The sequence below is a fragment of the Lycorma delicatula genome, chromosome 2, assembly GCF_047948215.1.
Source record: "Lycorma delicatula isolate Av1 chromosome 2, ASM4794821v1, whole genome shotgun sequence".
NCBI classification, from domain to species: Eukaryota; Metazoa; Arthropoda; class Insecta; order Hemiptera; family Fulgoridae; genus Lycorma; species Lycorma delicatula.
Window position 1 is genome coordinate 189134061 of NC_134456.1, and position 17389 is coordinate 189151449.

The 17389-nt window shown below is 30.7% G+C and overlaps 1 protein-coding gene across 1 annotated transcript; it reads right to left on the minus strand.

Annotated features, from left to right (window-relative positions):
* Positions 1–1191: 1191 nt before the first annotated feature.
* Positions 1192–12869, minus strand: mRpL23 (mitochondrial ribosomal protein L23). Its single transcript, XM_075358045.1, has 4 exons — positions 12732–12869; positions 5855–6060; positions 3089–3162; positions 1192–1443 (listed from the first exon to the last, which is right to left on the minus strand). The coding sequence occupies exons 1-4, from the start codon at positions 12743–12745 to the stop codon at positions 1279–1281; spliced, it is 459 nt and encodes a 152-aa protein (XP_075214160.1). The 5' UTR covers positions 12746–12869; the 3' UTR covers positions 1192–1278.
* Between the last annotated feature and the right edge of the window lie 4520 nt (positions 12870–17389).

Consider the following 17389-nt stretch of genomic DNA (forward strand, 5'->3'; position numbering starts at 1 on the left):
CTAAATACTCCTTGGCCTTACATGAGGAGAAATCTACAAACAACCTGCCCTCTGCAGTGAAGCTGTTGAAAAGTTTAGGACTAACCTCAAAAATCCCAAGGTAGCGCTCCGCCTCACACCTATCTGACTTAATAATCAAATCTCAGACTTGAATGTAGCCTCATCCATCTGAGTATTTTGCTCCCTAATGACAGCCATTAATTCCTCTCAGACAGTCGTCAATCTATGTCATAGACAATCATTTTAATGCATTTAGTTTTTAGTTATTTTAGTTTTTTTTTTATGCATTTAGTTGCATAAATGAACACTAGTAGAGTGCTTGCACCACCATTACGTGTCAGCTGTGAGTAAGATGGTACAACACAAGCTTTTCTGTGTTCTTGAATATGGCAAATCTTAATTGGCAACTGCAGTGTAGTGTGCATTTCATCTCCGATTTAACATTGACCCTACAACAAGGAAGAGTCTCTTGCCTTTAGGGTCAACTTTATGTCGGACTTTCCGACTTTAAAGGAAATAATCTGCACAGTTTCTGTGTGTTGTCAGCAATGATGACTAAACCCTTTTTTGTCTCTTTAATATTACAAATTCTCAGGTTCTGCCTATTTTGACATTTTTTATCAACCACCAAAGGTTTTTGAAACAATTTTCTGATGGTTAGTTTTAATACAGTGGATGTTTAAAAAAATACTATTTCAGCCTCCATTCAATCTTTTTTTTTTTTTTAAGAGTACCACGTGTTTTAACAACATTATGATATTTATTGTTTAATTTGGTTTCATAATTTCTATTAGAACTGCTGGGTATTTCTGCCATCTATTAGTAAATTCACTACTCAAACAAACAGCTGTACAGATTGTACAAGATCCACACTGAATTCTATACTTATATATAAAACAATACTTGAAAAATACTCTAATGATAAATAAAACTCAGTTCTTAAATAGAGAATTTTTTATTACTCTTAATGGGTTATGGAACGCTAAAAAGAGTAAAAACTAAACCGGTTCATTTTAAACATAACTTGCTACAACCCCCTACAAGACTTCAGGTAGATTGCAATTTAAAATATTAACATATAAAAAGAATGTTTTAATATAAATTTTTTTCATCAGGTGGTCATAGAACGACAAGCTTTTTCTTTTGAGACTGTAGAATAGATACTAATACATGGAAAAAATATACAAAAAGTAAACAAAAGCGTGGAATAAATTTTATTAGTAAATTTACAAAACTAAACGAACTAATTTTTAATATTAAGTATTCACAACAACAATCTTATAAACCAAACCACCCTGGAAGACCAGGTCTTTTTGAATTTCTGTCTTTATAATTTTTGAAACCTTTCTTTATTTCTTCTTGTCTCTTTTCATACTCTTCTTTTTCTTGTTCTACTTTATCTTTTGCAAAAATGTCTGGAAATTCAAAAACAGTCCCACGTGGCTGAAAAAATAAACATGATTTTGAGAGAAAGTGAATGCACAAAAAAAAACTGTAATCCCCATAATCATAATAAAAATTTAATGAAAATCATTTGTCATTTTCATTATACAAATACTTTACTTTTACAAGTAATGTATTATTAACAATAGTGAAGCCTATCCAAAGAATTTTAACAGAAACCCTTGTGAGAATTTTCTTTATCACACACATCATTTTAAAAAACATTTGATTTGTAATATTTTAACAATTAGGTAGATTTTATAAGAAAGCTACCTATTGTAATGGGTACCATGATTCAAATTCTGGAAAATTTCAATATAACTTCGCGTTTTACATCTCCCAGATCCCAAAACCACCATCAGCTCAAAAGTTTATACATACATTTATATTTATACATTTCATTTTCTTGTGAACAGGATAACTGCCATGATTTTGCATCAATCACTTTCAAATTGGTCCTTAAAAATAACTTGTCCCAAAATCTCGATCGAGATCGTTAACAGTCAAAATCGAACCATGGGAATGGAAATGGTTTTTATTTGTTGAAAAAACAAAATATCACTATAACTTTCTTATTAAGTAAAATATCAAATTTGTTTAAAGTTCCTGCAATTCTTTGGATAAGGGCCTAAAACTTATATAAGTGAAGTTTTTTGATATCACCAACCATTGGCTCAGGGGGTTGAAAAAATGGAATTTCAAAGACAAAAAAGAATCATACCTCCTTTAATAAGCACAGTATCAAATCGGTTTAAAGTGATTATTAGTCCTCTAAACATTACTTAAAACCTTTGTCTGAAACAATTTTTTATATGACCAACCCTTACGGCAAGGGATGACCAAAATGTTGCTGGGATTGTAAGAAGATAGAGCATGTCGTATTGAGTAAATTTGAAGTTTCTTAACTTTAAGGTGGAAATCTTTTTTATCCCCTACTTAGCACTAGTGAAATCTACCTCCGCCTTACGGCGTGCCGAAAGGAATTTTTTTTTTTTAATTAACACTAAGCAGTTGAATCAAAGAGAAATTTGGAGGAAAACTTTTCAGGCCATCTTTGTTTAAAATTCTTTTCTTTAGCTTCTGATAGGAAATTACACATTGCTTTCTCTAGTAGTTTTTAAGAAATTTGAGATTTGAGGTCCATATGAATTTAAAAAATTATTCTATAAAAATTTCCAAGGGAACTTGAATGAAGAAGGCTAAAAGAGCTTTTAATTTTTTATAATTTCCTGATCAACGAAACATTTAATAAATATAATAATAAAAAAGTTAAAAAGAAACACCATAAAAAAAATCAACATTTTTGTAACTTCCCTTTTACTTATGATCATAGCAAATGTAAGACACAATTGGAAAATTCAAGGTTTTTGATATATCTGATTTCTGCTAATCATAAATATATTTCCTGAAACCTTTGTTATATATTAAAAAAAATTATACCCAAAAATGGGATACACAAAGCACATTTTTGCAGTGCAGCAAGAAATCAAGATAGATAATGTAAAAATAATAAAATCACTTTTTTTATAATCTTAAAAAGATGTCATTAAATTAAAATATATTATTCAATTAGATTAAGAAAAATCTTAAACCACAATAAAGTACTTATTAGTTCTACTGATTTATAATAAAACATGTTTCTTACCAGTGTAACATAGGCTCTTTTAAAATCATCATCTTTTATAACATAACCATGTTGAGGTTGTCGCTTAAATTCTCCTGTAAATTAAGAAAAGCTTCATCAAAAAGGCCCACTTATGTAAAGTAAAAAAGGTTTCCGTATCTCTTTTTCAGTTTTATGAATTAAGAAAAAAATGTAATTAGTAATAGAAGGTAGTTTATACAAATTAAACATAGAAACTGATTATATTAATATAATAAATTAGAATTTATTAAACTACTATAATTTATTCACAACTAAAAATCTGTTAGCCTATTTAAAAATGATTAAGACTTTCCGACCATTTTTTTAGCAGCCAAGGTGTTTGCCAAGAACATACTTTTTCAGCAGAATAATAATACATACATCCTGAATTTTAATATCAAGGTAATTACTAAATAACAATAAAATTGTAACTCACATGAGTTGTTAGTAAAGTTTCATTATCTTTTTTTTTTCTATTATTACCATTTGGTGTAATCCTATTAATAAGGAGAAACAATAGATAATGCTAACATCAAAATGAAAAGTGTATCTTTTCATGAAAAATTAAAAAATGCTACAAAAAAATTTATTTTTATTAATTAAAAGTGTTTGTAGTTAAGACTAACACCATAAAATGAGAAAGAAGGTTCTTCAGTGAGAAAGAATCTTCATCTTTTTTCAAGCTACCTTTTGGTAGCTTGAAAAAATCTGAAACTTTTTTAAACGGTGTAAAATTTGCATCTTTTAAAAATAAATCTGCATATTTGAAATTTGAGTTTCTTGAATAGTTAGTTACTAAATGATGTTTCATGAAAAGTAAAGGCAATACCAGAATTCAGTATTAAGTTGGATATTTTAATTTCAAATGTAAACGGTAAATAAACTTTATCCTGCTTTCTTAATAGAATGGAATTAGTGAAGTTTACTGTTAATGTTTACATTAATTTAGTATATTGATTACAATTTAAATACCATATTATTTTATTTTTTATGAAAAAAATTTAAATGATTCAAGCAGAAACAATTTTTTGTATTCCCTTGAAATTTTTTCCCAGCCTGCAAAAGGAATGAAATATTTTTAAGAATCTTTTATATGCTTTTGTATTTATTTATGTTTCTGTTAATATAGTTGAAATCATTACTTAATACAGGGCAATTCTAAACGATGGACTAAATTTAGTAACTTTATTTTTCCTGAACTATACATTTTACCTGGCTGATCTACAAAGTAGTTGAGAGAATAGGTCCGAAAGTTTCAAATAACATTGCTACACCGCATTTAGTTGCTTAAAGGAACACTAGTAGAATGCTTGCACCGCCATTACGTGACAGCTGTGAGTAAGATGGCTACAACATAAGCTTTTCTGTGTTCTTGAGTATGGCAAATCTTAATTGGCAACTGCAGTGTAATGTGCATTTCATCTCTGATTTAACATTGACCCTACAAAAAGGAAGAGCATATGTCATTGGTTTCACTGGTTTCACCAGTTTGAACAAACAGGGTGTCTATAAATACAAGAGCACGGGTCGACTACATGTGGCAGAGGAGAACATAAGACAAATTGAATGCTGGAAAACTGGCTTTTCCAACTAATTTACATTTCTTTTCCAAGAACATTTACATTTCTTTTCCAAGAACATTTACATTTCTTTTCATTGCTTTTCCAAGATTTACAAGATTCCATTTTTCAACAGGACAGAGCTTCACCCCTTTGGCATCTCGATGTTCAATGCTACCTCAACGATGGATAGGACGCATCAGGAATGAAAACCTAGCTCTTCAGGTCTGGTCTCCAAGATACACTGATTTCATGCCATGTGGCTTTCTCTTGTGAGAGTTTGTAGTAGGTTCAGTTTACGTATCACCTCTACCAACAAATCTGACCAATCTGTGGACAGCTGTAATGAACTTAATAACAATATATGCTCCCTCATGTGTGGGACGAGTTCAGGTACTGCTTAGATGTGTGCTGTGCAGCTGCAAAACATGTATGAATGTGTCTGTAAACTTTATTGGAAGTATTAACAGATGTAATTTATTTCACATTTGTCATTAGTTCTTAATTTGGAATACAGAATTACAAAATTGAGTCTATCATTTTGAATTACTCAGAACCAATACCAATGTATTCCTTGATTCCAGTGTTGAAAACATTAACTACATTTACAATTAAAATTTAATTTTTTTAGATAGTTACTGTTCTTTTTATTATATAAACAATGTATAATTACTATATGTTAATTAATAAACTTTAAACAACTTCTTTTAAAAATGTGTGTTAAAAAAAGGTAAAGTCTGAATATCCTTATTATAAGAGTGTGTAATCCCACAACTTAATTCTATATTACTCAGATTGTAAGTATTTATTAAATTTCTTTTTTGAAAATCTATTAACAACCTGGAAATACTTTGTGAATGAAAAATACTATGAAATATATATGGTAACATTGGTTAGATTAAGTAGAAAGATAAATTGCTTAAACTGATGTTACAATACATTTTTCATTATGTAGTTTTAGTTCTAACAGACCTCTGCTTAAAGATAATAAATATGAATATTAAAAATAAGGGAAAATAGAGACAGTGAAGCACTACTTGTAATTAATGTAATTAATTTCCAACTGCACTACTCAAGAACACTGCAGTAATTTAACATCCTTTATAAATACAAAATAAACCAAAGTTTTTTTTTTTAAAGTTGTAGCCATAGTGTGAATATAGGTGAAAATTAAAGATTACATATCTTTTTTAAATAATTTTTTTACCTGTTTCAATAGATTCTTTAACTTCTACAACAGGAATTTTATAAATTTTTTCCAAGTAATTTTTAATATCATAACTTGTCATTTGTACAGATGTAATAAATTGGACAACATTTTTTGGTTGATCAACATTTGGTCGCACTAACTTCATCCAAAAATTTGGAAGAAATACTCTTAGTTGTGGATTTCCACGTTGGTATATCGGGTACCTTAAAAAAGAAAAACAACATTATTCTCAATTTAATGTATGGTGACACAAATAATATAAACAGAATGGATTTCACGAATAAAATTTGATATCCACCTGTGCACAAAGAAAAAACAATATGACATTTCACACTTACAAATAGCAACAGTGTTTTGTAAGTAATCATATACATAACTGTCTCCGTGTGTTATTTTAACATCCTATGCTATTCTCTTCAGTTATTTATTACCAGTACAACCTGCAATATCACTATTACAAGTTTTTGATCAATATATAATCAACTACAAGATAAAAGTGGCCTGTATAATATTTTGAGAAAAAATATTTCAAAATAATCAAATAAAAAATAACTTAATAAAAAATCAATTTAATTTTATCAGTTTAATACACACTACTTGTTTTGTTAATTTTTTTAACATTCCTTCCATACATTATATAAAAGGACCACAACATAATAATTCCTAAACAGCATGAAATGTCTCTATTCATGATTTACTTTGAGAATTACAGATAAACATTCATATAATTCTAAAATTATAACAAATTTAAAACTGCAATGTTTCAACCCTCTGCTATGATATATTGATAGTCTGATATTTTAATAACCATTTCATAAATAATACTTTTTTTTGCATAATGCAAGACATTTTTGATAATAGTATTAATACATATTTGAACTAGTAATAAAATAGATATACAGAAAATCAGACTGCAACCATCTTAGCTTTCATAGTAATTCTCAAACAAAACACTTTCCCAAACAAAATCCCTGCTGCTGCTTAAAAAAAAAAAAAAAAAAAAAAAAATTTCTAATGAATTTTAACTTTTTTTTCACAATATCAAATATATTAAAAATATGATTAGGGGTGAAATAATCCAATATAACTGTAATTAATACAAAGTCAAAGTGTAACTCTCATCAATATTTAAAACATGTAAATGCAATTGTCAAAAAGGCACATTATTTTAGCATATTGAATTGAATATACCAATATATTGAATTGTCAACATACATGTTGACAATATAAAAAAGAAAATACCTTGATCAAATAATTTAAATTTAAAAATAAAAAATTAGCTGTTAAGATATTTATTTCTCCTACAGAGTTTAAAAGCAGTGAACATAATGTAGTATTTTACAACAGAAATGGGTACATTAATTTGATGCTCTGTCCTAGAATTTCTCTCATCTAACACATGTAAAACATCCGAGTTACAAGCAGTATTACTCAGTTATTTACTCTTGAAAAAAATGCTTCTTCATTACATAGCTTAATTTTAATTTTTTACTTGTAGTCCCAAATATTACTTGCATTTTAGTGAAATTGGCATGTTGAAATGCAACTAAATGTTTGACTTAATATAAAGGAAACTCTCACTCCTCCTCACTAATAATAATAGGCCTAATATAAAATGCTTGATATTTTTGGCTACTTGGCTAAACTCACATCAGATTGCATACAACCATTATGGTAAAAGTATTTAACAAATAAAAAGATGAAAATTACAATTAACTCATTGTAAATTACAACTTTACAATTTTATCAATTAAAATTACAACTAATGAAAATTACAATTAAAATTTAAATCTGATCTAGTATTCAAAATTTTACTAATTTCATTTTCCAAGTCTTTTTTTCAATTTCCAAGTATAAAAAAAAAAATATATATATATATATATGTTCATGAAACCAACTCTTATCAGAAAACAGAAACAATTTCAAAAATTCTGGGCTAAAACAATAAATATTTGAAGATTGATCTCCCCTAGCCTCCATTTATTGTTTATTTTATTATTGTTTATTTAGCAATAAATAATGATCCAACAAAAATATCACTTGAAAGATGTAAATAAAAAAAGTAAGCTACACAATTGAAAAGCATAAAAACTTCTTGGATTTTTTTATAAATAATTTCTATTTTCACAGATATTAACATCATACAGATTTACATAAACCTTTGCTCTACATAGCACGGTTTTCGTTCAAAAAATGCAGTTTTATTAGCTTCTACACAACTACTTTTCTTGTGTCATAATTATGAGTTCCTAAATTTTTTTAATATCTACTGCCTGCAAATCATTATTCCATACTAAGCAGGTAATAAAGGAACAGTCATTAATTGGAGATCTTTAAAAAATTATCTGGTACGCTACTGTGTGAATATTTTCTGAGGCTAAAAGTATTTTTAATCATTTTCATAACTTCTTTAATATATTCCAGTGTTAAATCTGAAAAGCCTACTTTGTTGGGAAATGTTTATTTTCTCCTTATCTTACCTTCATCAGACACAATATGAAAAGTTTCATCATTGGTCACTATGTATCTAATGTACAATGTTGAATCTCCCACAAAAGGATATTCAATTGTTCAATTTTTAGTGTTTTTTATATTTATAAAATTCTTTATTTGCATATTTTATATAATTTAAAAAAAAATGGCAATCTAAAAGTGTAATAAAATAAATTTAATAAGTTATGTCTCAATTAATATTTATAAACAGGAAAAAGAGAGAGAGGAAAACAACAGGAATATCTACTCACATTAAAGGATGTAACAATTTTATCTAACACACCTTCTTTCTTTTTCCTGTTTAGCCTCTGGTAAAAAATAAACCATAACACCAAGTTGTGAGTTTTGCATCGAGCCAACAACCCAACAAAGTAAACAACCAAGTTACCTTATTTAGAAACTGACCAGAATCGAAATATGGATATGAATTATGGATGGTGGAAAAAATCAGGAATAAAACAAGTAGCTACATGGCTTGTGAGGATGATGAGGTTAGCGAATAAGATACAGTAAATAGGAAAATGAAATGAGCAAGTACAAGACTGACATTCTGGAAATATGTTGGCAAGGACAAGGAATGATTGCTAATGCAAGTTACTGTATGATATGTAGCGAGCTGGAATAGCAGACAGGATTGCTTACGACAGTGTTCATGATTTCAAAGAGGATTACAGACAGCCTTAAAGAGTACAAAACTATAAATGATAGGATGTGTAGACTAAGAGTGAAAGGAAAATTTTATAAACATAACAGTTGTATCAGTTCATGCCCCAACTGAAGAGAAGCTGGGAAGGAAAAATGTTATACGCTGGACAAAATCTGTAGTTCTACTAGCTGATATAATAGGTGCTGGAGATGAGGGATCATAGTATTAAGATAAGAAGGAAAGGGGATCGAAGACAGGCAGCTGGACAATACTCACTGCAGGGGAAAAGGAACAACAATAGGAACATGCTGATTGGTTTTGTGACAAGGAATAATTTATACATCAAAAGTACATGGTTCCTCTATAAAAGAATCTATCCGTCTGGACATATGAAAAGTACCAGGAACTGAAGAGACCAACCCGATTAATCATGTACTGATTAATCTAAATGGATTTTAGATACCTAAAATCCATTTTTCCTCTGTAATAGATGTTAGAAGCTGCAGGAGTTCCAACTGCAATAGTATTCATTACCTAGTAAACACAAAAATTAGGATAAAGGATAGCAAAAAAACAGAAATTGAATCAGACAAGGGTAAAAAAGAGGGGTATTGAAAAACTTAATAAGAATCCATTTGACTTGTATTAGGAAAGCTTGAGGAACAGGATTGCTGCTGGTGTCAGAGGTGGAATGGTGGATGTGGAGGGCAGCTGGGAGAGATTCAGAGAAGTGGTGGGAAAAGTGACAGATGATGTGATTGGAGAAAAAAAAAGAAGGGAAATGGAGACTGGTTTGATGGAGTATGTATGGAGGCTATAAGGAAGAAAAATGAGGCATTGTGGCTTATACACAGCTTAGAAGAAAGGCTAATCAAGTGATCAATTGAAGAAAAAGAGATATGTTTAAGAATCAGTTGGAAGAGATAGATGAGCTGTGTAATAAATTACGATAAAAAAAATTCTCTACTGTAGTCTGTAGGATGACAAAGGAATTCCTGCCAAATAACATGGGATGTATTGAGAAAGATGGAAGCTTTAGAGGAGGAGATAAGAAGTTTTAGAGAGATGGGTGGAACACTTTGGGCAAGTGCTAAATGAACCAAGATGAGAATGGAAATGAGAAAATGTTAGGGCTCCAAATAGGGATGATGGTGATCCTATGGTAACGTATCCGCCAGTGAGTGAAATAGGAATCACAGATTATAGAGATGTGTCATGAATATCATATACAACTTTCATAAGCTATTTGTGGATTTCAGGCAGGCTTTTGGTAATGTGTGATGACCAAAAACTATATGAAGCTAAGTAGAATCCATGAAACTTATAAAATTAACAAAGACGAATGTGACAGATACAAGAACAAAAATTAAGTAGGGAAGCATACAGAGTGAACCATTTACATTTAATATGGAAGTAAAACAAGAGGATAGACTGCATTCTATTCATTATTGTGCTACATAATGTCATCAAACATACAGCAGAGAGGAACAATATTGAATAAAACTGGCCAAATACATGCTTACACCAGTGATGATGTGATAATCACCAGATCAAGAAAATATGTTTGAGCTTTATAAAGAGTTGAAAAGCAAATCAGTTAGAATGATGGGGTTAAATATAAATATCAGCAAATCCAAAGATGCTGGTTTCTGCTGGGAGAAAAGAAGGAACATACAGAAAATATTCATACATTCAAAGGCACTACATTTGAAGCACTTGGTAGGTTAAGGCAGGGGAATAAATATGTCCAAATGCGAGAACGTGGTTCGAGGGAAATTTGGCCTGTCTAGGAAAATTTTTAAAAGTCACGATATAAATATCAAATTATGTATTCACATCATTTTTACAGTTATTAATTACAATAATTGATCTTTTAAAAAGTTTTGAAAAGAAACATTTAACCTATTGAGTAATATGCATAATGAGAACAAAGGTAGCAATGTCATTTCTGGTGAGTGATGACTCAGATTCAAATTGTGACAGACAAAAGACACATTGTGGTCACCAGTGTATGCGTCCGTGAGTATATCTTGTCTCCTCTCTACTGCACTATTCATTTAGATCTTTTGGGTAGGAAATAGTGTTTCTTTGTTTTTATTAGTTAGCCAGCTGCAAGCATATTGTTTTCTTTTAATAGTAAGGTAATTACATGACTTTTAATAGTGTTAAGTGATATACACAATATACAGTATATTGTGAATAAAATATTGTAATTGTACATTAATTAACTATGTCAACATTTAAAAGTAAGCAAGACGTAAACCGTACATTTTCTGACTGGTGTGGGAGACACAACAAACTTGGAAATCTTTTTGTAAATAAAAACCCAAATGTAGAAACCAAGTACTAAAGATCAAGCTAGTATTTTTGTATTTTTTTGAATAAATTAAGTGTCTGCAACCCATGTATTTTTATTACTTCTCTTTTTATAATTCATCACATACAATAAATTGGTTGGTAAAATGTAATAAACCCTTGCCTTAGCTTTGGGGAAATTTCTGACCAAAAAAATTGTGTTTGGGGTTAATTTCAGGTGTCTGAACATTTTCTGCTCCCCTGGGTTCAGGTACCTAGGCAGTATGGAAGACAATGGGGGGAGTATTACCATAATAATTCGAGATAGGATTCAAATGAGAAGTAAGGCATATTACGCAAATAGAGGATTGTTGAAAAGTAAGCTTTTCGGTTATAACATAAAAATGAAAATATATAAAACACGAATTCGACTAATTTTCATCTATGGAAATGAGATGTGAACACTGCCAAAAGGTGAGCAAGAACTGTAGATAAAATTTTAAATTAGAATTCTATAATGTACATATGGAAAATTAGAGAGAATAAGTGGAAAAGTAGATATAACTGAGAAATAGAGGAGGTACTGAAGCATAAAGACATAATAAGATTCATAAAAGTAAAACGAATATGGTGGCTGAGTCATGTGGAATGAAGAGATGAACAGTGCACCCCAAAGAAAATATTAAAAGTACAGGTACATAAGAAAAGGAGAGGCTGCCCAAGAACAAGATGGATGGATGATGTTCTTAATCATCTTGGAAGGATGGGTTTGTGAGGTTAATGGAGATGGAGATAGTGATGGCCAGGGAACAACGAAGAGGTTTTGTGATGGAGGCTCACACTTAACCTTTCAACTCATTTACATTAAAAGAGTGAAAAGTAAAACAAATACAAAAGGGTGTTCAAAAGACTCACATCATCTGATAACTGTCATTACCCATCACAAAATTTAACACATGACATCTTTATTCAGTAGTTAGGATTACTTCCATGTCTTAATGTACTATAAGTACATAACATACAAGTAAAAGTAAATTTTTCATATTGCTTATGTTTAGAGGAGAATCACACACAGTACAGAAAAATTCAAGTGCAATTTTAAAGTTAGACAAAATGGTAATTAGAATTTACAACAAATCTGTCATTTAGTAAAATTAATTTGAAGGTATAAAATTTTAAAGATCACAGGCTAAATACCATGATTGGTACTTTATAATGTTCTGAAGTGGAATACAGTTTCCATTACAAAATCTTTTCACTAATCAAGTGAAAAATAAAGCTAATAAACAAATTAAATAAAGAACAACAGCATTTTACTTCAACGGTGAATAATCCTCAATGTTAAAGATTCTCGATTGTTCTCAAAATAAATATTCAACTGGTAATAATATAGAGATATATAAAAAAAAAATCATTAAACAGTACAAAAAATTACATTACCATCTAGTCGACATTTGGTTTAAATTTTAATATTAAACTATTCACAAACGTCCGAAAGTTAAATACACGACCAACACATAACCTATGGGTAAATTAACGTAGTAAGTACGAAATGAAAGTATTACGAATACGTAAGAGTTGAATCAAATGATCGAATAGTTCACACGGCATAATAAGTCAAAATATTGCTTTCCTAGAAAGGTATACAAGCCTTGTTTGTTACAGTTTAACTATTACCAATTAAACATGCTTAATCAATGAACCTTATAAGTTGTATTACATAAGGATAAGTTAATTCCATAAAAGTCTTTTCAGTATTAAACGTAGTGCTAAGAAAAAACAAGGAAACTGAATGACTCGGTCACGAGAGTAACATTTCATTAAATATATTGCTTACTTATAGTACCACTGAAATAAAATATTTAAATACTTTAGTTAAATGCATACTTTGCATGCAAGTACCAAGGTTCTTTCTTTTTCCTGTTTATTCTCCGGTAAGTACCTTTCAGATAATGATATGTATTAGTGTAAATAAAGTGTATGTAGTCTTGTACATTCTCAGTTCGACCATTCCTGAGATGTGTGGTTAACTGAAACCCAACCACCAAAGAACACCGGTATCCACGATCTAGTATTCAAATCCGTGTAAAAATAACTGGCTTTACTAGGACTTGAACGCTGGAACTCTTGACTTCCAAATCAGCTGATTTGGGAAGACGCATTCACCACAAGACCAACCCGGTGGGTTAAGTACCAACTTTATATCATTACAACTGCTTAAAAAAAAGGAAAACCTAACTAATTTATAGTTCCAATAAAGTAATCCCATTATAATGGTATTACCTACAATTTTAGTTTCAATAATGTTTATAACAATACGAAATTAAGAAGACTCAATCTATGTTCAACTCAAATCTCTTGTAAGTGGGTTCTGATAAAAAAGAACGAATTTTCACACTTGACCAACGTATTTATCATTGTCATTTAACTACTATCGTGTTTTTTTTATATACTGTCTTCAGGTTTTTCTTGAATTGAATCTCTTTGTGTTATGTAGTTACTTTTGAAATTAAAAAAACTTGCGTAGTTCTCCACAAGATCGACTTTTCATTTCAGACTCCCGTTACTATTTCACAGTCAGAAATGCACTGTTTCAGAGTGCAATGCACTACATACGTTTTATTAACGAATAGATCCTTACACACAATCAAGTTTCAATTCATCCATGTCTGTGTAAGCGTATTAAAAATACATCAGTCTCAACTGAGATTATGTTGTCTGTTGACATTAAATTGAGAATAACTGAAACAACAAAACCAGTCTTTATCAAATTTTCACATGCACAACTTCAGATACGCTACTACAGCATATCTAAATTTCAGTGAAATTTATCAAGTAGTTTTGGAGTTTTTCAAGCCACAAAATTTTATACATTAATGCTAGTTTTGTATTCCTCACACCTCAAAATGTAAAGAAAACATTTTATCCCCAATCCCACCATGCAATTGAAAGTACTTGTCTTTGAAAAGTTGCTAAAAAAATTATACTATTTTAGTATTATAGAAACCAGAAACATATATTTTCCAATTATAAAAATGTATACTTTGAAACGGTGTCAGTAAATGGGGTACTTAAAAAAAATTAATTTTATAAAAAAAAAAAAATGAAATATTCTTTATTATCTTGTTATTTAGGTTCTGTGAATATAAGTTATCAAAATTAAACTTACTTTTTCAACAAATTTGTGAACTAGTACATTAGACCATTTATTTTTGAAAAAGATCAAAATATCTACTAATAATTATTAATACCTAAATGATTTGTGAATAGCTACTAATAATTTTACTTACCTTCTCTTTTTTTCTGTTAAGCCTTCGGAATTACTTCAGAGGATAATATGTATGAATATAAATGAAGTGTAGTCTTGTGCAGTCTCAGGTTGACTATTCCCGAAATGTGTGGTTAATTGAAACCCAACCACCAAAGAACACCGGAATCCAAAATCTAGTACTCAAATCCGTCTAAAAATAAGTGCCTTTATGAGGATTTGAACCTTAGAAAATGTACCTTAATTATACAAATTAATTAATTAACCTATTATAACAGTAATTCTGATAAAATAAATTCTCCCCAAATCATTATTTACTAATTACCTTTTTTTCATACCATTTTTTAAACACAGTAAGGGGCGACTGGTAACCGCCTAGAAGACGTTGCCTCGATCGCACATGTGTGTCGCAGCATAGACCCCTCCTCAGGAAGGCTACCCATCCTGTTCCTAACCTACTTGGGGTCCGGGTATGCACCCCACAAGGTTCCTTTTGCATCATAAGAACACCCCAACCCAGTCAATCTTATGTGTGACCGAGCCCAGACGCCCTATTTACACATTGCCTACTCACATTAAAGCATACCTTACTCATTTATTACATACAACTTTCGAAACAATGTTTCTTACACACAATATCACTGTACTCACAAACAATATCACTGTACTCACAAACAATATGCTTACTGTCATTAATAGAAATGGCAATGCTTTCTTTTGTTTGGCTGATTGTGTCCTCTGTTCTCAGAAAGTGATGGATCTTAGGTTAGTTGGCCTAGAATATTCTTCATTGTGTCCTTGATGTTCTAGGCAATTTTTCTTCTGCCAGTAACTTTTTGGTTATTTGTGACTTTCCTCGAGATATTATAAAATCACAAAGTTGAATTTTTTAATTCCACAGCTTTTATCTAAATAACAGCAGCTATTAAGATCTGCTGTCAATGTTCTATAAAAATGGTCATTGGCCATCACCAAGAATAGTTCACTGGTGGACTGAATAAATTGAAACCTTATTGCCTTTAATTTACAATGTGATGCTCTGATGACACCAACAAAACAAATCTTCCTTTTTTTGGCACATATGAAACTAAAGTTAAAACTTTATCCTTAGTGAAACAAAACCTTGTATTCCCTTCCTTCTAGTGGTACATATTGCATACTAGCTGGAATGTCTTTAAGGTACCTGTGTAAGCGAGACTGCTGTGGTTCAATTCAATCATTAGCTCAATCGAACTGAACCAATTGTTGGCAGTAATACTTCTACTGATTTGAACAACAGGTAGGATAAAACATTCCTTCTTGGCACTAACAGTTTATGTTAAGAGAATTTTCTTTTCCGCAGTATAAGAATGCATTTAAAAGGTAGTGTCTTTTATTATCGCGAAGGCATAAACTTTTAAGCCATATTTTTCATACATATATATATGAAATGTGCTGTGTTTCCCAAAAAGGAATTATCATTTCATCCTCTGTAAACAGCTCATATGGTGTGTAATTCTATTGGGAGTTTACAATGAAGCTATTAAACAGATATAAGTAGGATAGGCCCAATCACCATTTTGCTGGGTCATTGAATTGCAGAGCGATAAACAGGAATAAGAACCACTGCAATGACATTGTAGCTCTGAAAATGTCCCGTCACTGCTCCATAAACCTTCAAAAGTAAAGTGGCTCATTGGTTGCAATATTTCTTGCTTCTCCAATAAGTCCTGGCATGTGTAAATGAGAGATCATGTTGTGGTGTCTAGTGCATGAAACTAAAAAAGAGTCTTTAAACCATTTATATCAATCTTTTACATAAATAAATTTAAAGTTATTTTTATTCTTAACTCCTGTTCATTTTGATTACCACTTGTGCATTTTCATTATCAGATGAATGTGCATTATCTATCTACCTCTTCTGGTTGAAAATCAGAGTTAAAGTCATTTTTTCTCTCACTATGGTCACTAATAATTAATTATCTTTGCATTACTAACATCACTGTCATTATCATTGACAATAATTCAATTATAATTGTTTTATATAATTACTGTCATAATTATTGACAAAAATTCTTCAATATCTTAGTCTCCATCCTCAAATAGTGTCAAAACAGTCACAGAATCACAAAAAAGGTTACGTTAACATTATTGTTGGATCAAAAAGTACTGAAAACATACATTGAGTGAAAACAAATGATTCAAACTAAGTCTAAAGGTCAGGGGCAGCAAGCCCTGTCTAGGTTTGCTGATGGCTTTGTACTTGTATCATCTAAGTCAGAATGGGCAGCGACAGATGTTGAAAATGAAGTGATAAATAGAGGCCATAAAGATGGCAGAAGTGTAGGAATGAGTAATTCCTTCAGAATCTCCCTTGTAGTTGTGTTTATATTAAAAGAAGTCTGGCCTCAAGATGCCGTAACAAAAAAAAATAATTTTGTAAGTTGAACTAATGCATCATCCCCATTTCTACGATTTCATGACAGCACACATTGCTTGAACACATGTGGCTTTTTTCAATAAGATAGTTTGAAAAAATGGCTCTGATAATAATGTGCTTTTTTATCAGATATAGACACTTGGTCTATATCTATGGGTTCCACAGTCCGTGCTCTAGGGAATGGTGTCTCACCCGCCCTAACGCTGAATTCTGCTTCACCCTCCGGAGCATCTGGAAAGAGTGTCCAGGAATGCCTTGTAAGTCACCACAGATGTTAAAGTGTGGTCACAACCACCAAACCCGCATCGAACACTGGACAGCACGTGCAATAGCTTTCGCCAGTAACATGACTTCGTGAGCTGCCAGGGGCTGCGCTGCAACTCACCCATGGAGTCTTGCAAAACTTTAGTT

Excerpts from the sequence above, each read along its gene's own strand:
- mRpL23 (XM_075358045.1), bottom strand. Across the intron at positions 3,163-5,854 it reads TAAAGAATCTATTGAAACAG|GAGAATTTAAGCGACAACCT; the intron begins GTAAAAAAATTA and ends CTTAATTTACAG. Across the intron at positions 1,444-3,088 it reads AAAGAGCCTATGTTACACTG|CCACGTGGGACTGTTTTTGA; the intron begins GTAAGAAACATG and ends TTATTTTTTCAG.